The sequence below is a fragment of the Dicentrarchus labrax genome, unplaced genomic scaffold (genome assembly GCF_905237075.1).
Source record: "Dicentrarchus labrax unplaced genomic scaffold, dlabrax2021, whole genome shotgun sequence".
In the NCBI taxonomy this organism is placed as follows: Eukaryota; Metazoa; Chordata; class Actinopteri; family Moronidae; genus Dicentrarchus; species Dicentrarchus labrax.
Window position 1 is genome coordinate 20,200,659 of NW_026136707.1, and position 23,284 is coordinate 20,223,942.

A 23,284-nucleotide genomic window follows, 5' to 3' on the forward strand; every position below is an offset into this window, starting at 1 on the left:
AATCTGCTCTTTAATCTTTCTCTTTCTTCCTTCCCTTATCTGCCTGTGTCAGCACTTTGTCTCTCTGGCTTGGTGTTGGGTGGTAAGGCCTAGTTTTCAGCCACCCAAGGGCAGCAGTCAATAACATCCCGTGCTTCTGGTACTGTAAGCAGGGATGTGATTAGCAGCATGCAGAAGCACCAAAAAAGGCAGCAGGAAAATATTAAAATATTAACTTGAAAGCATTCAAGGATATGTGGACTCGCTGTGGGATAGCCAAATATCCTTAAATCCTGAAAAAAATGAAAGGGAATCAATTTTTCTTGTTTATATACACAAAAAAAAAGCTCAAATCAATGTAAAATCAAACCTACAACAACAACGAATAAACAAGGGTCTGCTGCTGAAGCAGGACCGCTGACCAACATACTCCAGTGATCAATGCTGTGTAGTAATCTTAGTGCAACATCAGCGGACTGATTTTGTGTGCTTGCACTCACAAACCTCTGTTTCCCAGAGGTCTGTGCAGCTCACGTAGTCCCGGCGTGGTACTGGCAAGGCCTCAGCGACCCCTAGCTCACCTTTGTGTTTGCTGGCTGCTTGTTTGAACAGGAGCCAGCGGACAGCGCCTCGCTGTTTACCCTACTCAATATTTCATGGAGAATGAACACTCGCAGAATGAGGGATTGCGTTAATATTGCTGTTAAAATTAAGCGATAATTAAAATTTGTTAGTTTAAAAGCCATTGCAGTCTATAAAAGTTTGATTACTGGAAAATTAGGTGCATTAAGTTTTTATGGGTTGGCCTGTGCTATCGCTTGGGAACGATTTTTATGCACTTGTCATGGGCATATGGTGCAGAATTGTGGGAGTGTGTGTGTTTGTGGGTAGGGGGGCTGTGAGGGAAGCATGTTGGTTCTCTGAAGCTGACACACTTTAATGCTAAAATGCCCACCTCTGTGGTCTTACTCATCATTAGTTAAAGCACAGTACAACCACAGCCTGGTAGCAGCAACTGTGACAAAATGCCAATTATAAATCTGAGCCTGTGTCTTGGAGCAGAGAGGTCAGAGGTCACAAACGTCTTGGCTTCTTTATGGTCATGTCGTTTGGCCAGTGATGTCACATCAGCACTCCTATCGAGGCTGTGTGTTGTTGCTGGTCATTCTAACACCCAGCTCCTTGTAGCAGGGTGCAGCAGGGTCCCATCGGCTCCTATTACTAATAATAATGTTAGTTAGCGGCCGACAGCTCGTCCCAGAGTTGGGAGCCACTCGTCATGTCAGAGCAACATGACCTTGACTTGTGGAATAAATCTGCAGCAGTAGTTTGTCTTCTCATAACAGCGTCTGCCTCACCTCGGTAGTGCAGCTCCAACAGTCCTTCCAGCTTCTGAAGTTTTTCTTTTCCCTGAGAATGATGTCACCCACCGTTGAAACCCAAGTGACATTACTCAACCAGACAAGAACGGAGAATGTGCACAGTTCACCTTCATATTCATTTCACATCCTGTGGCACAAAACCAGGCAGTTATACAGTGACACAATTGTGCGGCTAACTGTTGACAGTGGTTGGACATTATGCACAGTGGGACTGTGGAAAAACTGGGCTGTTGCCAGCCTGTTTTTCTTTTCTATTGAAACATCAGACTGTCGTGGCAGAAATGGATGTTGCCAGGCATCACTAATGAGCCAATTAATCAATGAATTAGCTGAGCAGCGATTAAATTAATGCGAGCTGGACGGGCAAGCGGCAGTCGAGGATATATCCTGGGGAAGGTGATTAACACACGCACAGAACAGGCAGCGATCAACAAGGCCACTATTAAGTTGGACAACTTCCTGAACTTTTCTCTTTTGAGCTAAATATAGAACAGCTTAATTCATTTAATTTTATGTGGACTCGTGAAGTATTTTCATATTTTCCCATGTGGCTACACTGCATTGTTAATCTGTTGTGGAAGATAGATTGAGATGTATTTTTCTTACATTATCTTTTTAAGTAATTTGCATCAAGGACTATCTTCTGAAACATATAAGCAATATATATACACTTCGACACATATGTATGTTATTTTAAAGATAAACAATGTAACATAATACTCACTCACTTACTTGTGACCGTATCAGTCGATTATTACAAATTTCATGGCCCAAACAAAAAATCTCACTGAGATCAATTATATGACGAAATAAGAATAATTTTCTTATTATTAAAAAAGTTTTCCTACACATATGTATTTTTTGGATTACAATATAGTATATTATAATAAAATAAGTAAAAGAGGATGTGATTTCCAAGGACAGTGATAAAGGCCACAGATACGTTGTATCATAATAAAATCTTTTATATCTTATCCCCTGACATTTACCAAAAAAGTTTTCTGTTTGTGAGATTGTTGGAGAGAAATATTTGCACACTTTGCACTGCTTTTTTGAATTTGGGATAATTTTTGATAAAATATTATGACATTTTTACTACTTTTCTTTTTACTGGTCACCTTATAGTTTCCCCTCAAGGAAACCCGCTGGTCCTCCAAACTCACTGATATAAACCACTCCCTCTCATGGCCTATTGCATAAGGAGTTACACACGTGACGCACAACAAACAGTTTTGTATCTTCTGGTATCTGATGAACCAGTGCAGGCCGTGTACGAACAGTTTCATTTGTTGGACATGAAATGAGGCTGATCCATCATAGTTTAGGACAGCGGTTCCCAAAGTGGGGTCCGAGGCCCGTGCAGCAGAAGGTCTTGAGCAGGCTGTAGGGGTCCTTTAGGGGCCCCCAAGGAGTCTCCAGCAAAATGAGGAACAGTCTTGGTTCACTGCAGTATAATTCACTGGAAATTCTTCCATTTAGAGGATGTAAAAGCTACTATTATCTCCTTGTGTACAGTGTAGGTAGTTCTTCAATTAATCACTAAATCAACAATAACAATGTTCCCTTCTGGCCCAATAGGATTAAATATTATAGACTGGGGGTCTGCGAGGCCAAACATCAGGTCTGCCGCATTCCCTGAGCACTTTGTGTGTCGATGTGTGTGTTTAACACCAAACCCATCATAATCAGCTCTGTGTGGGCCATCGGTCTAGCACTGTACCACATCATCTCCCAATGTCCAAAGTCTCCAGCCGCCCCCTTTAGCCGAGACGTTACAGAAAGGGGGGGGGGCACTCCCTTGATTATGTGACATCCTCCGGAAGACCGCTGGAGTTGTTTCCTCCATTACTTAGAGAGGGAAAAAAGAGGCCTTTTCACTATTGAGACTGTCGCTCTCAATTTGGGCTAACGGTAAGCATGCACGAGGCCTCCTGGATATTCCCCCCCACCTGCTCTCACCCCACATCCACTCACCACCCCCACACACACCCACGCCACCCCAACCTCCCCTCCCCCTGCAGCGGATCGCCGTGGTGACAGTTTGATTAGATCATCAATCGTGGCCGTTAACAGCGGTTTTCCTGAGCACCTGGACCGGCAGGTCACAGCTGGCTCTGAGCTACCGCTGTCCCCCTGACCCAGAGCTGTGTGTGTGTGTGTGTGTGTGTGTGTGTGTGTGTGTGTGTGTGTGTAGAAGTATGCTTGCAGACACACAATTGCACATGCAGTCCACTTGTTTTTGTGTGTGCAAAGGCAGCTCTTTGTACTGTATTTGTGAACTTTCGAGTATGTGTATTTGTGTATTGCATTGTCTCATGTTACAAGTCCATGCGTGTGGCAAACATGGTGATATTTGTGCGTTTGTCCATGTCTGTGTGCAGGCACAGTTGTGTTTTTCCACTGTAAGCATGTGCGTGTGTTTGAAATGACCCTAGTGCAGTGCAGAGCTTTATTTGGATGTCCACTGCTGTTTCAATTCAATACAAATGTGAAATGCATTTCCTCAGGGGGCCTTTAGACCCACCTTGTTATTTTCGGCAGTTTTTTCTCTGACCTGGGAGGTCGTAACACTAATGAACGTTTTAATTCTTTACATAGGTTGTGAGAGACTGAGGGTGATGACAGGTAAAAATATAAATGTGTATGCATGCAAAGAGACTACTAAAAGAATAAAATTAGAGGAATGGAGTAATACAGTAGACTCGTGAGAAGCAGAGGATACATCTGTATCTGTTCGTTCTCTACCAGATTCTTTCCAGAGTGTATTGTTCTCTGTGTTTGCAGATACACAGATACCAGTGTGTAGCAGTTACGACGATTCATCTGTAACACCGCACACACTTTACCATAGCTACGACACAGTGCACTTCACAAACACACACATACATAAATTCACCTGCTTCCCCGTGTTGTCTTTGGTGGCTGTATCAGGTTCCTCGTCGTTCTGGTAAAGCAGTTAAATTTATGGGCTAACAATAATGGGACAAAGTGTGTGTCTCATTGCGATTCCTCAGGTATTCCATGATTAAATAAACGTCCCCGGTCTTTTCATAAAGCTTGTTTATGGCAGCGTGGCACCATATGCTACTGCCTCCACCCCACCCACCCATCGCTTTCGCTCTCTCTCTTTCTCTCTCTCGCTCTCTCTTTCTCTTTGTCTCTCTCTCCGTTTCTCTCTATGCTTCATACACTGCCCTACACTGCCTCTACCAGATGCAGGCTAGCCATTATTCTGTGGTGGAGTCGTGGCGGAGAAGCTAAAGTTGTGAATTAACATGTAGAAGCCATTACGGAGTGATGATGATATCCATCTGCGCCGTTCATAGGTGCTAGTTAGTAAATTGTCTGCGCTGTAATGGCACAACAGTAACAATATGATTCTGTTTTATCAACTCCATGGTCTATTCCCGTCTTTTCTGTTAAGTAGATGCTCAGGTGTGACTTATTTTCTGTATTCTGTGGAGTTTGTTTGTTGGTTAGTTTGTTGCAGCTCTGTTTGGTTCTGCCCCATTGGTCCGATCAGAGCCATGGAAATTTATTTGAATCATGTAGGCTTCAATGCGTAGAATTTTTTTCATTTTCTTGAATTGCAAACCACCTGTCATCTTGTCTCGTTGCACTTTGATAGAGATAGGCGTCATTTTTATAGTTTATAATGTATAATTTAACTATCTTTCTCTTAAAACATAATGCTCTATAACATTGAAATGCAACTAAACAACATACAAAATATCGTTAATTTAATAAAGCTTTAGCAAATGTACCTAAAAAAATAAACGGTAGTGTGATTACATACTGTATATAAACCCCAGGTTGTTTAGATAATGCTACAGTATCTGCTCGTCTCAGTTCTTAAGGTAAAGCTATCAAACGCACAAACACAGATTGTGAAGATCATCATGTCATATGTATAAAACCTTGCATATGTGGAACCCATATAAACCCTGTTGCTCATATTTTTTCTTCCTCTGAAGAGAATGTGACACTCCAGTCCTCTGTGGCTGGATACTTTTGACTACACAAACACAGGCAAAGCAGCAAAAGTTGGGACTGGTAATTAATTCTCTAAAGCAGTATACAAATATGTGTGTGTGTGTGTGTGTGTGTGTCTGTGTCTGTGTCTGTGTGAGAGAGAGGGGATGGGAAAAAAAAACAAAACACAACAGTTGCTACAAAGCAAGTCAGAAAAGCAATTAACTTCTCCAGCCAGGACATGGCAGTAAACACGTGTGATTGTTCACTATATTGTCTTGTTTGGTGCCCGGAGTTGCGTTGTGGTAGAGGGCCAGAGACAGAGAGACTGAGTTTGTGTTCTCCAGACTTTTGTTGTGATTATTAATGGCTGTTTCACATTAACCTCGCTGTGCTAATATGCTCGACAATGGCCCAAATCACCTGAGCGATGAGGACGATGGAGGCGGCCCTGTCCCCCCCCCCATCCAGCCAACACTGTAGCAGCTACCCTACTATACCCCCTACCCAATGACCAAGATTAATGAAACCTCCGCCGTTTTTAATTAGCACGGCCGCAGTCATCAATTACGTCTGCCCCACCCCAAATACAAATATTGTTATATTTGGGGGGAAAATTCTTGATTTATTTCATTGTGGTGGCCGAAGGAGTGAGATGAATGGCCTCCCATCATGGTCATTTGCAGGGATGAGGAGGAGGAGAAGGAGAAGGAGAGAGGGGTGGGGTAATAAGATCACTGGGAGGGGAAGGGGGGGGGTTACAGCAGAGTGGAGGACATGGACAGGGCCAGCCTGGGAAAGCCAACTCTACAGGGAAAGACCAGTCTGGGTCTCAGTGTCCCTATGCAGGGATCTGACTCCAACTGTCTAGGAACTTAATTAGACTTTCCTTGAACCCAGAGCTGCACGGATACCAGTTTTTCTTGAGCCAATATAAGTAGCAGGAGATTGAGTTGTTTAAGTACCAATTCAAGTACTACTTACTCATGCCTCTTATGATTGGCCTGATACAAAACATTTGCAAGAACAAGTGCATCAGTGGCCTTTATTTATGTGATTAGATGGTGATCAGACCCATGAATCATCCCATCTAATAAAAAGATCAACATAGAGCCGGTCCTTTGTTTCATAGTGGTCAAATACTTATCGCAGCCTATTCAGAATATGTTTAGAAATAATATACTACACCAGGTTAACTGATAGAAGAGTTTATTCAGGTAAATAACAGTGTTGTAGGTTAGGACTAATGAGTGAAAGAGACATTCATCTAACATATCTCAACCAAGATTGCTTCTTTGATCAGTTCCTTCTTTTTGCTGATGGTTGATACCACAATATTCAATATCTTCCAATACAGACTATCAAGTGTTTCAATCTGATACACATTTTTCCTCTTTAAAATCTCCTAAACCATAACAAATCATTAATAAATCATCCAGATGCACTTTGCTGTAGAAAGCTATGAAAACATCATACAAAATTTGTCAAATGTATTTCTGAATTGCTGTCACAGAGGATTTCTTCCTGTGATATGCAAATCTGTTTAGCTGTAGCACCACTTTTTACAGTGAAGTCTATTCGGTCTGCTGTCAGACTTAAAAATGACAGGATGTCACATTTAAGCCCTGTATGACAGCTCTAATGGTTGGCCATCCAGCACATGAAATATTCTCTGTTACTAACTCTGCTTTGTTGCTGTCTGGAGACCCTTTTCACACACCGTCACACACTACAAACTATTTTTGGTGCACAGGCACACTTTTCTTATTTCTGCTTGTTGAAATTTGCATGATGCTTCTATTAAGTTCAAAAACTCATTCTGTCCCTTGAAGCACTCATATTGCACTCTTAACATTTTGCCAATTGCTTTTTCCAGGAGGCATGTGTGCTACACTGGCTTTGTTTTTATCAGATTCTAACTTTTTCTTCCTGTCTGATCCATGGATTTTGGCTTGTATCATAAGTATTGGATAAATTTGTTAGCTGGATCAGCGCAAGTTCCAAAGGGGCATCTCTTGATTGTTACTTGAACACAGGGAATGAGTGTGTGAGAACATAAGGCCAACATTTTACTCTTGTCAGTTTTGATGTGCTTTTTACAACCTCATTGGCAGGCACGTGAGGTTGCTGGCTCAATCTTTGCCACATCCCTCATGACAGCTCATGCACTAAGCAAGGGCAGTTAATCTATATAGCTTGGTGTTGAAAATAAGACAGCATTAGCAAAATACTGTGCCACAACTTAATGTGTTCGTCCTTGTGAAAAAAAGAAATAGGACCTGTGCCAGAACCTTTCCCCTCTGCTGCTTTTCTAACTCCACAACACTCCAGATTCAGAGGTCTGTCTCTGAATGTGGACTCCTGTAGTTCAACGCTGCTGTCAAGCTTATTCTGATACGACACAGCATAGAAAGAAAGAAAGAAAGTGCGCAAAAACAGCATTGTATTGAATCACATTGTTTTCTTTAAGGGGTTTCATGTCTCTGCTGGCTCTTGCTCAAACCAAGTCTAGACTTGCTGTTCTTATATTAGCATTCTTGTATGAATTGAGTTATGAAGAAAAATAAACTTCTTCTCTAGATCACTTATTCAAAAAAGAAAAAGAAAAGCTATAGTAGACTTGTTCATAAATGATTAGCCTAGTGCAGCTCCTTCCTGCAGTTCTTCACATTTGCTAATATCTGACTAGGATGTGTCGTAATAATAATGCAAGTACGCTGCTTTATGACTTGAAGATGTGCACGGCTCATTTCTGTGGTTTGGGAGTTTGGGTGTTTGCGCTGCGGTGAGCCACCAGCCATTTCACTTGTGCCGGCCACACACATACACACACACACACACACACACACACACACACACACACACACACACACACACACACACACAAGCACACACAGAGATTTTATACCCTTACTGCCACGGCCATCGCCTGCCCACTGACTCCAGAGAGAAGGGTGGGAAACATCTTGAATATTTTATGAAGCCTGGGAACCCCACCTCTGTCTTCCCCACCCAGCAAACCATCGCTGCTATGTCCAGCAGTGTGCGCACACACACACACACACACACACACACACACCAGCAGAAAACAGAAATAATGTTTTAAATGCAATCATTGTCAGGCCCAAACAATGTCATTTATCAAGGGAGCATTTGGGACTGTATAATAAGTTTCACATTATTAATACAATTTTTCATCCTCTGTCAAGCCTATCTGATTTATGGCACGCGTGTGATCTAAGGTGATCATTGAATTACAATTCCAGTAATAAGAGAGAGAATGGACCTGGTCTTTTACTTCTGCCCAATGGAGCACACAAACCCACACACAGACACACACACACAAACAAACTCACAAAATCCTGGATAAACAGCCTCCAGTTGCAACATACAGCAATTACACACAACGTACAACAATAGCCACAACCGCCCCTTTCTGTGTTATAACTTTTACCCGTCATACCACGGAGCAAATTTGCTAAATATTCCTGAGTTAAACCAATATGCCAGCTTCCTAATTTCAATGAGAGAAAGAGGAGAGGGGGGAAAAAAAACAAATGAACCTAAGCCCCTGTTAATTAGATAAGGGACAAAGCTCATTATTCTAAAATGATATTGGGGCCCAGAGAATAAATATGAGTGGCCTGTTAGGGGCTCAGTAATGGGACGGGGATGCTCGTCGTTACAGGGCCGAATGATTTACAACTAGATGCTCTTTGATGTATAGACTGTACCTTTTATTAAGTGGCTGTCGTTACGGTCACTGGCTCAGTCATTTCCCTTTGTGTCTAATCAAAATCCATATCCAGACACGCCACCATACAGACCCAGCCACTCCAGATGGGAAAGAAATTACGGGAATGTCGGCGTTCCCTTCCCACAGCCACCTTCTCTAAACCCGCCTACCCCCTCCCACCCACCCCGCCTCGGTTCACATTCAGCGAAAGCTACCGGAGATGCTTATGATGCAGATAATATAATCTAACAAACAACAACAACAAATAAACAAATGGGAATGTGGAATTATTTTGAGGTAATTAAATAACAAAGACAGACTCCTATCATAACATTTGGATCCAGTTTGAACAAGTATCTGCACTATTAGCAGTCTTGCTTTTGCTTTATCAGATTAGCTTGTTGTTGAGGGCCCGGTGATCGGCGTCGTACATCATCCTGTTTGATTTCTGTTTAGAGCGAATTTGGGGAAGCTGCTAATTGGATTGTGGGAGTCTAGCCCCGGTTAAAGATGGTAAACAGCAGAGCAGACTTGTCCCCCAACTCTCAGCCCCACAGGCTTCGAAAACGCCAGCTCTCCTCAGGATCGCCACAATTTATGACACATTTTCTCTGTATTCTTTAAAGATAATTAGGTTTATCACCCATTTTTTTCCCTCTCAGCCCCCCTTCCTTCCCTTTTGTGTACCTGAGAGCACACAATCGCAGCATAAAAACATAAATATTTCTGCAGCACAGCAGCGCTGGCAGGTGAGCCTAATGAAATTCTAGGAGTGTAATTTGATTTACGAGGTGCTAATGCGGCCTGATATTAGAGAGAAAAAGCTCTGATATGGCTGCCTTGTGCTGTATTTAAGGCCTATCAGAAGCCTGATAAAGAGCATCCTGTCCTCAGCACTGCTGCTGAGTTATTGTTGCAGATATTCATATTGATAGTAATTCTTCCCGACGCAATTTAGTGCCGGCAATATATAAATATGGAGATAATAGTTAATTTTGGTGGCTGCTCAGATTGCAATGCTTTAAATTCAAGATTTACAAAAAAACTTTGAGCTGTGAAGCATCTGGACACTTTTTAAAGTGCCGTTTAAAGGATGGGTGGGCGGGTTGGGAAGAGGCCTTTGACCGAGCCATGTCACACAAATCAGATTTCCAGTACTTTTCAGCGGCTGCTAATTTCAGCAGGAAGCTTTTTGGAGCTCTTGATTTGTAGTTTTTTGGTTGAAACATTTTGATTAATAGTCTGATATCCGTAAAATCTATTAAGCTTTTAAATTAACTGAGTCTGGAATCAAGACATCACACCAGTATGTGCATACGCTCGGAGAAAGAGATCGTTTTGGGGTATTTCGTTCAGAGTCTTGTTCTTCATTCTCTTGCAAAAAAGACTTCTTGTAATTTAATGTGTGTGTGTGTGTGTGTGTGTGTGTGTGTGTGTGTGTGTGTGTGTGTGTGTGTGTGTGTGTGTGCACAATGGTGTGTCTATTTGTGTGCACGCACACTTCCCAGGCTCATATTTAGGTCTGTGTGCTTCAAAGTGTGTTCGGGACTATTGAGCTATGGCTCATAATAAAAACAGGAAATAACAGGGCCACCACAGAGGGACCTGGCCTTTGTGCCTCCCTGCTCCTGTTCGCTCCCCTCTCCCCTCCGTGCCACCTCCTTCTCCTCGTGGCCTCTCCCCACCCCCTAAGTTATGGGCTGAATAACAGCGCAACAATATTAAGATAACATTTCCTGATTGTTTGTCAGGCAGGAGGCTCCTTCACCCCGCTTTCATCACGTCCACCGTGTTCATTAAATTGACAATTTGTATTTGCCCTACAGCGGGATAAACAGGAGCTTATCTGATGGGCCTGGTCTTTTATTATTTATTTCATTATCTTTTTTTTCTTTTCCTCTCCTCCCCCTCTTTCTCTCGGGATTGAAGGTAAACATAAATCAGTAGCACCATCTCTGTTGTGGGCTGTTGTTTATATTGCAGTCATATGCAGCAGCAGTCCTCTCAGAGGAGGTTCATCTACAATGCTCTGCAGACACATGTGGCCTCTTCATGGAGGGTTTAGTTGTTGTTTTGTATGGCATGCTGGCTGTACGCTCCTGCGGGTCTAAGTATGGTATAACTCAATAGATATTTCACTTTAAAATGCCCTGCTGTTGGGATCATTCTTGGACTAAGAGAATGTGCTCTTCTGTCTGCAGCAGAGTTTGTACAGTTGTTGTATCTGCTGCAGGAGGCCAGAGATGCTTGTCCACGTTCACTTGAATTTTAAAGTAGTACCATCCAGGAACCTGAGTCGTGTACCCGCAGACCGCATTGACTACAGCGCTTTCCAAAGCATTTCTCTTAAACACAGTGAGCGATGATGTTGCCCGGTTCGATATCTTAGGCCGGGAACAAGCCTGTCATCGGTCGACATTGTGCAGGCAAACGAAAAATAACGAAGCCAGCGTCCTTACTTAGGAAACACTTGTCCCAGAAATGTAATCTTTTCCCCATTTTTTACCCAACACCCCCCTCTAATCAGGTTTCAATTGACTGCCACTGAAGGAAGAGCCTCTCCTCAGACACATGTATAGGTCCGAACCCAGTCAGACACCATTTAAGGCTTACTCAGTCTTCCTCCCAATATCTTGGAGAGCTCAGGGCCAAATGATTTAATCTTCATTCAGCTAATTTAGTCTGGATTTAAGCTGCTGGGTTGTCGAAGTGCAGAGTGATGGAGTCTGAAAACAGGATGAGAGGGAAACGGAGAGGAGGGGAAAACGGAAGGAAGGAGGGAGGGAAACAGAGGGCGAGAGAGATAAAGATAGAGCGATGGAGGGAGAAAGAGAGAGGCGAGGGAGGAGGGGAGGCTGAAGATGATGATCCATCCTGACCCTAGTGAATGCTGTCATGTTCCTCCCTCTAGGTAATCTCTCTCACTCACTCGCTATTTTGCATGTGAAAATGCTCTCCTGACAGTTGCATATCAGATAAATTTTCTCTCTTCTCCCCCCCTCTCTCCCCCCTTTCCCTTCACCAAATAAACAACAGTCTTCACTTTGAAGTTGTCTGTTTGTGTCAGTTTGGCTTGAGGCGAGAGTCGGCCTCTCTCTTTCTTTCTCTCTCTCTCTCTCTCTCTCTCTCTCTCTCTCTCTCTCTCTCTCTCTTTCTGTCTTTGTGTTGCAGTGTGAGAGCATCGGCAGATTTTTTTCCTCTATACCGACCAGCCAACACAACATGAAAACCCAGACAAAGAATCCTTAGCTGCCCAAAAAGGCCAACGCAATTAATCCAGTCAATTACAAAAAGAAAATCTGTTTGTTTACATGCCAATTGAATTAGTGTGATGCTCCGCAGCATAGACTTGCAGTCAGGGGGAGCAAGGGTGTCAGCTTAGCCCTAAGCTATGACAACGTCAGTGAGAGTCATATTTTCTGTCTGATTTGGTGAATTGTGCGGTTAGAATAAACATCCAAATCCCTTTTCCATCCTTTTTTGCTTATCATCATACAAAACTGGCCTCTTTTTAACACACTTTTGTTTAGTTTTCACACAGAACGCATTATTACAGTTTACACTCAACATACTCTCTGCAAGATCCCTCTCAACAAGCACCACCTCACCACTTGGGGGCGATAGTGAGTGTGTGGTAATGAGTCAGGTCTTTTTTTTTTTCTCCAACCCCTGTTAGAGGTACAGTAACTCCTCCTGAGGGATTTATATCACAATTAAGGCCAGTGTGGCCTGTGATGTTCTGACAGTAGCCCTATATGCCTGAACTGATCAGACAGGATCACACCACAGTATAGATATGGTAATGAGTGACAGTATAGACACAGTAGCATGCAGCTTTCTGAACATACAGGCAATAGGCCCACCTGGGTCTTTGAATAAATCTGCACGGGGTGTCAATCATGTCACCTTGCTTCGTGATCAGGGGGAAAAAGAAAGAGAAGAGGGAATAGAGAGGGAGTGGATGGAGAGATGCAGGAGAAAGAAAAGCAGAGATGTGATGACTGGAAGTAGAACTCGCTCACGATTACAGTTTATTCCCACTGTGGCTTCTGCTGATCAGAGCTTGACAATGATGTGAAAAAGTAGTAGGAGTAGTCAATGCAAAATGATGAGTATAATTCTAACTAATGTTGTTTTTTTTGTTGTTTTTTGTCTATAACAGTTATCTTTTGACTGTGGTTTGGTCTTGTTATTGTGCAATAGTTTAACACCAGAAATTCCAAACACATATATAGAGGGTTTAAAAAAAAAAAAAGAAATTACCATTACAAAATACTTACCTAAATAAAATAAAAATGGATGAATGATGAATGATATCAGAGCTCTGTTATTTGCAATGTTTCAAGCCACAAATGTCCATGTGAAGGAAATGAGAGATATATGTGTGATAGAATTGTAAAAGACGTCTAAAAATTATACCACATATTATTGTATTTTATTTATCTTGTGATTAAGCGCATATGAATCTAATGAAGTTATTGTGACATCTCTGGCCATTTAGCCACATATACATCTAATTTCCCTCACATGGGCTTTTTTGCCTGAGTTAGATGTGTGTCCAGTCACAACGCTCTGATTCCTGATTGAGTGTTGTACTTTTGTGTCCAGCTCCTCTCCCACTAAAGTTTTGCGGATGTGCACACAATTATTCTAGCCAGTTGTGATATGTACATGCCAATGCATCTGTCTTTTATAATCACACAAGGTATAAGCATTGTATGATTGCATGCGATTAATATGTGCTTTAGACCTGTTTATCTGCAGTTCTTGAAAAATATGCAAAAGTATTACAGTTTAGAGGCCTTAGAAGTAGAGATCGTACAACTGATAATAATTTATGCATTTCTTGTGTTGTTTTAATATATAATATGATATCATCATCAATAATATCATGTCTATGAACTATATTCATTCATATGTAGGGTTGAAAGCAGAACAGGCTGCTTCTTACTTCTTTTGATTCATTACATACAGTTCCAACCATAGCCAAAAACATACACTTGACACCCCTAAAATCCTAAAAATTATGAGTTCCAGAACTTCCTCAGACTGTGTTGAATCTGAAATAGGTCGCGTTGGCAGCATTTGTGGTTGTTTTGTTGGTTTTAAATTCAGATCTAGAAAGCATTATAAGTCTTCAATATTTTACATTGACAGACCTCTCTTTCTCTCTTATTTCTGTCTCTCTTAGCCCCTCTCCCTCTTTTATACACGTGCATAACTACACATGCATACACAAAATCACTCAACCCCTCTCTCACTCTCTCTCTTTCTCCATCTCTCCCTCTCTCCCTCCCCTCTACCCCCTACCTTTGGTGTGTTTTGCATGGTGCCTGGCTGTTTAGAGGCAGTATGCATATGTATGGGCGAGACGGTGGATCGTGACGGGATCTGACATGCGGGGACAAGATCAAAGCGCTCCATCTGATCCCATAAAAACAGACGCAAACCCTCCTCTCATCCTTACAAAACCCCCACTGATAGTCAACTCTGCCAGCCCTGACTCCTCCATCTTCTCTCCTCTCCTCCTGCCTTTTTTTTTTCTCTCTCTCAGTTTTTCCCTCCATCCCAGCATGCCGCGTGCCCACGTCAAGGCCTGCCTGCCTGACTTTGCGATTACGCCCTGTGATAAACAATGGCCCGTTTAGCTCATAAAGCAGGAGTGTTGTGCATAATGCTTACAATAAAAGATAGCATCTCTTCACTCATCTTATTTACCTCTCCCACGGTGGCATGGGCGACGAGCTGTTCTATAAATACCGCAGGGAGGAAGGAAGGGGGAAGGAAATACAGATGCAAACATACATCTGTTGGTCAAATAAAGTCTTTGCCAAGTCAGTTGATGAGAACAAGAAGAAAACAGGGCTGTTTAAATATGCATTTGAGCTAAGAGCCAGGTGATAAAGGCGCCATTTTAAAGCTGCTCCATCCTTCCTGGTAAGTGAGCTTAAAATGTCCTCTCAACTGGCGTAGGATGACATCCATATCACATTTAGATTCATCTTCATGGAACATATAGATTGATATGGAAGCCAGGACACATTTTCCTTTCTATCTCTCCCCACCTCCCCATCTTTAATTCCCTCCTTTCTCTCTTTTTCCCTCCCTCCCTCTCGTTCTCCTGTGCCCCCCTTCTTCCAGTAAGGAAGATGTATGAGTTTGAATTATTGATTCAGACACATGCTACATGCTGCTTGGAGTCATTATTTGTTCAGGTGAGTGTCATGCTGCTCGCTATGAAACAGATACCACGGGGATTAAGCGACACAATCAGGACTTAAAGACAGCCGCCCTCCCTAAAATAACATGGCCCTCGCTGCAAGACGAATGCTCCCCAAAACCCGACTTCATTTGTTTATGACTCGCACATTAGTCATTCTGCGCCTAAATTATAGCGCGGGGGTAAAGATTAATTCAAGCACAGGCTTTTTCTATTGTTTTTACTTGTGTGTGTTGTGTGTGTTTCTTGAAGCCTAATAACACAGCAGATGAATATAGGTGCAAACATCCTACACATTGATTAAAATAAACAACAACACAGCTTTTGTCGGGTGGTAGGCGTCGGCATGAAGAATAGACAGATGTCCAGAGTAAAGAAAGAACGGCATGCATTAGTCACATTTTTGTCCCGATATCAAATGAGGCTTTTGGCACCAAAACGACACACACCACACGTGATTAATCATGCTTTTGCATTTATTGGATTGATACAGACTATCTGAAGGAGAGCGTGTGTTGATGTTCGTTATGTGAGCAGAGATTAGAAGGAGGTGTTTGTAGAGAGGTTAAGATGGAGGGAAGCTCTGATACAGGGGCCTTAAGAGAGAGGCGGGAGTTAAAATGTTGCTAACTGTTCATTTAGCCCTGGCTAAGTGGTCAGGGACGCTGGACAGGTCAACTCTATTCTCACCACTGGCCCTGCGGTGTGTGTGTGTGTGTGTGTGTGTGTGTGTGTGTGTGTGTGTGTGTGTGTGTGTGTGTGTGTGTGTGTGTGTGTGTGTGTGTGTGTGTGTGTGTGGACTGTAACAGAATTTCTCTAGTCCTCTGGGCCCTGGTGCAAAGCAGAGAATAAATGGTGGAGGTGGCAGGCCAGGACAGAAAAATCAATGCCTGCTTATACAGACATGACACACCAGCAGCCAACTGCATTCTGTGTGTGTTGTGTTTATGTGTGTGTGTGTTTGGGCGTAGATGTACAGCACGCAGTCATATGGCCCCGTGCTCCGTGGGTGTGTGCGCGAGTACCCAGCAACCTCCATTTCCTTTCTCACAGGGTAGATTGTCTAGCATTTTACGTCAGCTTTGGGATCAGTAAATAACTCTTCGTTTTTTTCCCTCCTCCTCCTCCTCCTCCTCCTCCTCCTCATTCCCCTCTGCCTCTCTTCTCCTCCTGCAGGAAGTTTGAATGTGACTTGTGCGAGCGCTCCTTCAGTGAAAAATGGGCCCTGAACAACCACATGAAACTGCACAGTGGGGAGAAACCATATAAGTGTGCCTGGCCGTCCTGCCACTATGCCTTCCTCAACCTGTCAGCCATGAAGGACCACTACAGGACACACACTGGTGAGAGACACTGAGAGCTAGTAACCTCCACCGTGAGCTGTTACTGCTGTCCTACTCCATAAACATGTTGACGGACACTCTAAGCTGCAGAATTCATGAGAATCACTTTTTACAGGCAAATAGTGTTTGTTAGTTTTATGAGTGAGAGACAGAAGGTTATTTATTGAGAAACACTATACTTGGATCAGACAAAATGTACCTTTTCATTCCTCTATAGCCTGTTTAACAAAATGAAGTTTATGTGTTAACTGTGAAAATCTCACATTAATTATGAATCTTCACAGCTTTGTTTGGAAAAAATATACACACGTTTTTGGCCGATAATAGCCATGACTTGTCCATCTGTACTGATTTTCCACATCCAGAGAAAGTCGAGAACTAGTTCTTGGCGGTTTTGCAGACACTCTTGTTCGATGGCTAAACCCTTACATCCTGATCTCAATAGGACCATCACGATTATATAATGTTATGTCAACCAATTATATTTTAATAGAGACAATTAATAGCCAAAGACAGACAGAAAAAGATGTTTGTTTTTGTTTTCTTCCGTCCTCCAGATTTGGAGGGTTGCTTGATTGGGGAATTAAGGTAGTGTGTATTCCCCGGATCCAACTGGTTATCATGTGTATTTCCCTCAAATCCATCTGGTCAGCGAGTGTGTGTGTTCTCGAAACCCAGCTGGTCAGCAAATGTGTGTTCGTCAAATCCATCTGATCCTCGAGAGTGTGTTTTCCCACACTGAACCGGTCCAGTGTGTGTTCCTCTTTCAAAATGGGGAAAAAAGGAAAAATGCACATGTTTATTCATACCATCCCATCTCTGATCCAAAAAAAGACAACTATTATAATTTGAGGAGATTCTCAATTAGTTGTAATGATTTATAGCAAATAGATGGATAGAAACTGAGTTTTTGTCTCTTTAAATCCATAAAGTATATTGTGTATATTATTAAAGGAACTATACAGAAGATACAAATATTTGACTTTATTTTCTAACTTAAATAAATCAAAATTTTGAATACAGATTGTAGAGCTTCATACAGATAATCACCAACCAACTGGATCTGTAGTTTAGTCTCTTTCTTCCTTTATAATGCTTGTATCAGTGGGTATTTTCGTTTGGTTTATATATCTAAATATATATATATGCTGTGACTTTTTGTTCCCATTCCATCCTTCCCTTTCATTTCTGTACGCACAGTACAGTACACTGTGGGACTGTACTGAGTCATGTTTTTTTACTTACTAAAAACTTTGGATAGACAGATGGTGCGGTGGGCGGTGCGAGGATACTGTCTTGAATAATAGCCCCTCGATAGGAGCCCAAGTCGGCCTCTCTGAAAGTGTCTTTATGCTGCAGCCCAGCAGTTTCCCCTCGGCCTCAGTAATGTCCCACACACAGCTCCTTGATGCCCTTTTAAGTCAATGACAGAAGCAGCAGCAGCCAGTGGCCTGACAGCCTGACTGAGCGCTTGCAGGAGAGCCCTCCATCCGTCACGGGTGCCTGCTGTGTGTGTGTGTGTGTGTGTGTATGTGTGTGTGTGTGTGGCCCAAGACTTGCTGGATGTTATTTTAAATGTGTTTTAACAGTGATGTAACGTCAAGGCGCCTCTGACATAATTAGACGTTTTATTTTCATTTGTTTCCAGCCCTCATCATTCCCCATCAGGCGGTTGCTGTCACACTGTCACCTAGCTGTCACCTGGAGAGGCGTGGGGTGGTGTGTGGTGGAGGTGTGTGTGCGTATGTCTTTGTGCGAGTTTGGCAGGAAGAAACACAGACTTGAAGAGAATGAGTGAAGTGATTGAGAGAAAACAGGAAAGTGCTGAAACGAGAGAACTTGAAAGATCAAGGGTGACCAAGTATACTCATAAGAAAAAAGGAGAATTAAGATTGAACCTGAAACAACCTCATTTTAGTGAGCGACAAGACCTGACTTGATTAGAAACACCCAAAAAAAGCTAACACAATTTGCTCTAGTGTGACCCCCAGCACTCCTTTGCCAGTTGTAATTGGTGCCGGGTTAGACGGTTAGCTAGAGCTATACAATCATTGCAATCACATTCCAGCATCCAACCTGACACACTGAAATATTATCTGCATGTGTGTGATCTGTTTAAAGGTTATAAATCGGCTCCTTCACGGCACTAAGATGCAATACTAATAAAATAAGTAGGAGATTTTAAAGTTGAACTAATCTTTCCTGGGAACAGAGCAGTCAGTAATGGAAGGGATGTGAGTTAAAGTGTATATGTGTGTGGGTTATGTAGAGGCTCACAGGGCGATGACTAACTGGGGAGTTTGTACTGGAGCTGTGTAATGATACACACATCTACCTCATTTGTTGGAACTTTAAATTCAAAGTCACTTGGTGAGGAAAGTACTACCGTCTACCAAGAACTTTATCAGTGTCAAGTTGATCTGAATAATGAGTTGCTCTTCGTCAAGTGTGTGTAATTGATTTATAACCCTTAAAAGAACATTTCTAACCCCTCGAACAGAAGTCAGTGTCATGATCTCAAACACCATGAGACAGATTGAGCATTGGGCCCTGCCGACAATATACAGAGTTAGGAAATAGTAATCACGAAAACATACTCATTCATAATCATTTATATACAAGATATACGTACATTATGAACCATGCAACACAAATTGGAATGACAAAATCTGCATCATAGACCTGTTGCTAAACCCCTCCCCCAAACAGTGAGGGTCAGATCATAGCTTAGCAACCGTAAGTACGCATGGCACACCTTTCAAGACTTACAGTATTTACATGGTGAGGCGATTTAGATGGGACTGTAGTAAAGTGTAACAGCACATTAAATTAAAGTGTGTTTGTTTGCTCTGATGTAAACTGCAAACGATAGCATGTCCAGCTAAGCTAGCTTTACTCCACAGCCAGGAGCATCATATGGTACATTATTTGTGGGGCTTCAGGTTATGTTGAAAAAACCCCTCTAAAACAGCACATTCACTACCTATTCACCACTGTCAGGCAGTGGGTCCTGGATCGGAGTTTTGGCTAGTGTTAGTGGCCCTGTCCTGCTCTTTATTAGATTTGGGGAAGCTTACTCCAGCCAAGCAAGTTTTCTTATGTTGGCCAAACACATGCCTTTTTTTCTTTTAATTTTATATGTGAAACATACAACTTAAAATACAGACAATAAAGTATAAATCTCTGTCTTGCTTGTCCAAGTGTGTAAGCTATTGTAAGCAGCCATTTTGTTACTACTTATTCATTCATATAACACTAGGACTAACTCGCTCTAATGCTGACAAGAACAACCCTGCTTATTTATTTACACGTCCTCTAGATCTACGGATGACGATGCATACTTTTTTTTGCCTGGGACATGCAGCTTTAGGCTCAGTCTTTTAGCATGTTACATGTATGTCGCTATCAAGTGCATATTTAAGACCCTTCTACAAGGTCCTAAATTTAAAAACCAGTGAGCTTTAAACGTCAACTGTTTCAGAATTTAATAAATTGTTCACGTGGTAAATGTACTTTCATTATCATTTTAAACAATATGTGTGCCTTGTGAGTGTGCAAAGCTTGCAAAGCTTGACCGGCATAGCAACAATAAAACTTAGTAAACAGTTTGTTAGGGGATAAACACTTGGTAAAGACTAACTCAGTAATGCATATTTAACATTTGCAACTAACTACACCGTAACTACATTGTATAGCCAAACAAAAAAAACAAGTAAGTTCTTAACAGAAAATGTCAAATTTCATCCTCCTGTGGATAGAGCTGCTGGCTGTGACATGCAGAGCCCACCGCCCCAAAAAGGAAAAAAAAATTAACACCTCCACTCTCCTTCTCCTGCCTCTAACGGGATTCATTGTTCCTCTCTGATTTGTGTGTTTTTTATGTTAATCACTCCCTCCTCACACACCAGTCGTGTCTGAGGGAGGGGGAGCAGGGCGGGGGTTGGGGATTCAGTGGTCGTCAGCCGCCAGGGTCATTTGTAACGGCTGATGAATGAGCGACTCAAATAAATAAATAAGTGCACTGCGTCTGACCCACCCAGCTTTTCCCAGGCTCTTGGGCGTTGGTGGGGAGTAGGGAGGATGGAGGAAGGGGGGTAGCGGAGGGTTGAACACAGCGACAGGGCCACAATTGATTTCCTCATTGCTTCAGTTTGTCGCTTAATCTGGCGATATGCTGATAAATCTTCGCACTTTGTCAATTAATTTTCCTGAAAAATGAGACCCAAAATGGCGAGCACATCAATACAGCAGCGGATTCCGTGTCAAAAATTAAGCGGTAAAATTAATTGCCCTCCCATTCGCTCCTGCTAAAACATAACTAATGAGGGAGGCAATTATAGCTGCATGCAGACGCCTCCGGGGTTATTTAAAACACACACACACACACACACACACACACACACACACACATATATATATATATTCACACACACATGCAAAGAGAGGTTGTATATTTTGACTTCAAAGTTCTTTTATTGTCTTGCAATAAGGCATATTTAATTCCAGTAAGGAGTGGAGGGTTGAGGTGTATCATGGGAAAAAAAGGGAAGCGATGAGCCAATATTAAAATTGCCAAAAAGTTTAAGGGCTCTCAGTGCACATTAACAGGAAATGTAGTTTTTAAGGCTTTTCATGTGTGGAGCTAGACTTTGGGTACACTGGCTCATGTATGCTTTTCAACAGTATGTATGACTTTAAGCTTGATTTGTGTTTGTTTGCAACCAAGTGTGTCTGGCCTTCACTTCTGCAAGGGAGCAGCTGAGGTTTGATGTTAAGCCTCAGTTCAAGTTAGATTAAGACCTAAGGTTGAGGCTGCTAACCGTGGTTTTAGGGTTAATGTTGCACGATGATGAAGTTTAAGGTAAGGGTTAAGTGTTGCTCGTGTACCGATGAAAGGTAGAGGTTAAGGTGAACCAGGAATGAATGTAGTCATTGCAAGGTTGTGTTGTTGGTTGGGGGGGGGGGGTTGCATGCTTCTTTAACTGGCCGGTGCTGACAGCATGTCACTCTTCTACTACCCCACCTCGCCGTCCCCACCCAGGTCCTCAGAGGGCTCACCGCCACAGAACAGCAGATGAAAAGCACACATGTAATTTATCGCCAACGTTTCCTCCTCAAGAATAATTGTGGCGACCGCGGCTGGGCGCAGGGATCGATGGCTATGGATTTTTCTGTGGTGGGGTCTTGTAGCGTTGGGCGTAATGAGAGATGGAAGAGAGGGAGGAGGGGAGGAGTGGAGGAGGAACCGCTGCTGTTTTTCTGTTTTTCTGATAGTGAGAAAAGGTCTGACCAGATCCTTAGTAACTATTGTGGAGTTTAGAGACACAGGAATAAAGAAGGTTTCTGCATCAGAGGCCCTGAAACCTATTTTCTTTCTATGAGCGTTGGGGGCCAGGAAAAGTTCTGGATAGTCCACATGACATATTCCTGTATTTGAAAAAAAAAAACTGTGGTCAAGTGCTTACGAGTACCAAACGAGATTTGGCCATATTTGAATCAACAGTTGTGTTGAGGTTCAGACTTTAACTTTGATTATAGGTTATTTTGGTCGTGAATATTGACTGATGTTGAGAAATAGTTTCTGCTTGTTAGAGATCACTTGTCAGTCACTGGGATGTCTTCTGTCTTCCCTTGCTGCTGATAAAGTTTATACTTTTTAGTTTTCCATTTAATGTACACAAAATACTGTTGCAAAATATAAAAATATTTTACACTGTAGCACATTTTCAGCAGATGTAAAGGGTGGTTTCATGCGGCCGGCCACAGACAGAAGCAGAATGGACATTTATTTATATGAAACATTGTTCATTTGAAGGCCTTTTACGCTGGGATAGAAAAGTGAACCTGTGAATCGGCTAACAAATGCACCTTTTTAAGGCTGTTTTTCTCCCCTTTAAGTGGCACTGCATTAAAACTCTTCTCACAGTCGAGTGGCTTTAAATGGGTGTAATAGAAGAAACTTGAGGCTGCTTTGTCTCTGCGGACTCAGTGAAAGCTGCTATCTGTGCAGAAGAGGAGCAGAGCACCGCTGAGGCCCAGCTGGAAGAGTCACCCAAATGTGTTATCAGTGTGTGGCGAGGGCTGGAGTTCAACATCAGCATTTAGATGAATATTTAGAAGTGATGCAGTGTGTGTCTGTATGCTAGAATGGGATACCTACGGTGTTTCCATGTATGTGCTGGTACACAACATGTACAAGTGGAACCAGCACACCACATGCAGTTTGATTTGTGGGTGTGTGTGTAGGTGGGAATATCTGCATCCTCGGTGTGTGTGTGTGTGTGTGTGTGTGTGTGTGTGTGTGTGTGTGTGTGTGTGTCTGTGTCTGTGTCTGTGTGCATCTGCATGCACATTTTTGTCCATTCTAAAAATGTGTTTGTATGTGCACATGCATGTGTTTCCCTGAGTGAGTCTTATCACAAATGTTGCTCTGTGTGTGTGTGTGCAGGAGTGTGTGACTGCCTGTGTGCACTGGCAGAGAGAAAGAGGGAGGTAGAAAGAGAGAGAGAGAGAGAGGGACCATCATGCTGTTAATGACAGAGCCAGATGCAGGGAAGAGAGGAGGAGTGTAAAAAAGCTCTCCACGCTCCCCATCTGGAAGGCATCGCCCCCAAATGAAGTTGTACAAAACCATCCCATTGATAATAAAGCT

At 42.5% G+C, this 23,284-nt stretch overlaps 2 protein-coding genes across 3 annotated transcripts in view; both read left to right on the plus strand.

Moving 5' to 3' along the window:
- znf407 (zinc finger protein 407) overlaps positions 1 to 23,284 on the plus strand; it is a 142,661-nt gene that overhangs the window by 68,308 nt on the left and 51,069 nt on the right. For both annotated transcript variants that reach the window (XM_051406730.1, XM_051406731.1), the window contains one exon: positions 16,466 to 16,632. In XM_051406730.1, the coding sequence (XP_051262690.1) occupies positions 16,466 to 16,632 (167 nt within the window). The remainder of the gene's footprint in view (positions 1 to 16,465; positions 16,633 to 23,284) is intronic.
- LOC127367146 (teashirt homolog 1) overlaps positions 1 to 23,284 on the plus strand; it is a 197,509-nt gene that overhangs the window by 44,964 nt on the left and 129,261 nt on the right. The gene's annotated exons all lie outside the window — the stretch shown is intronic.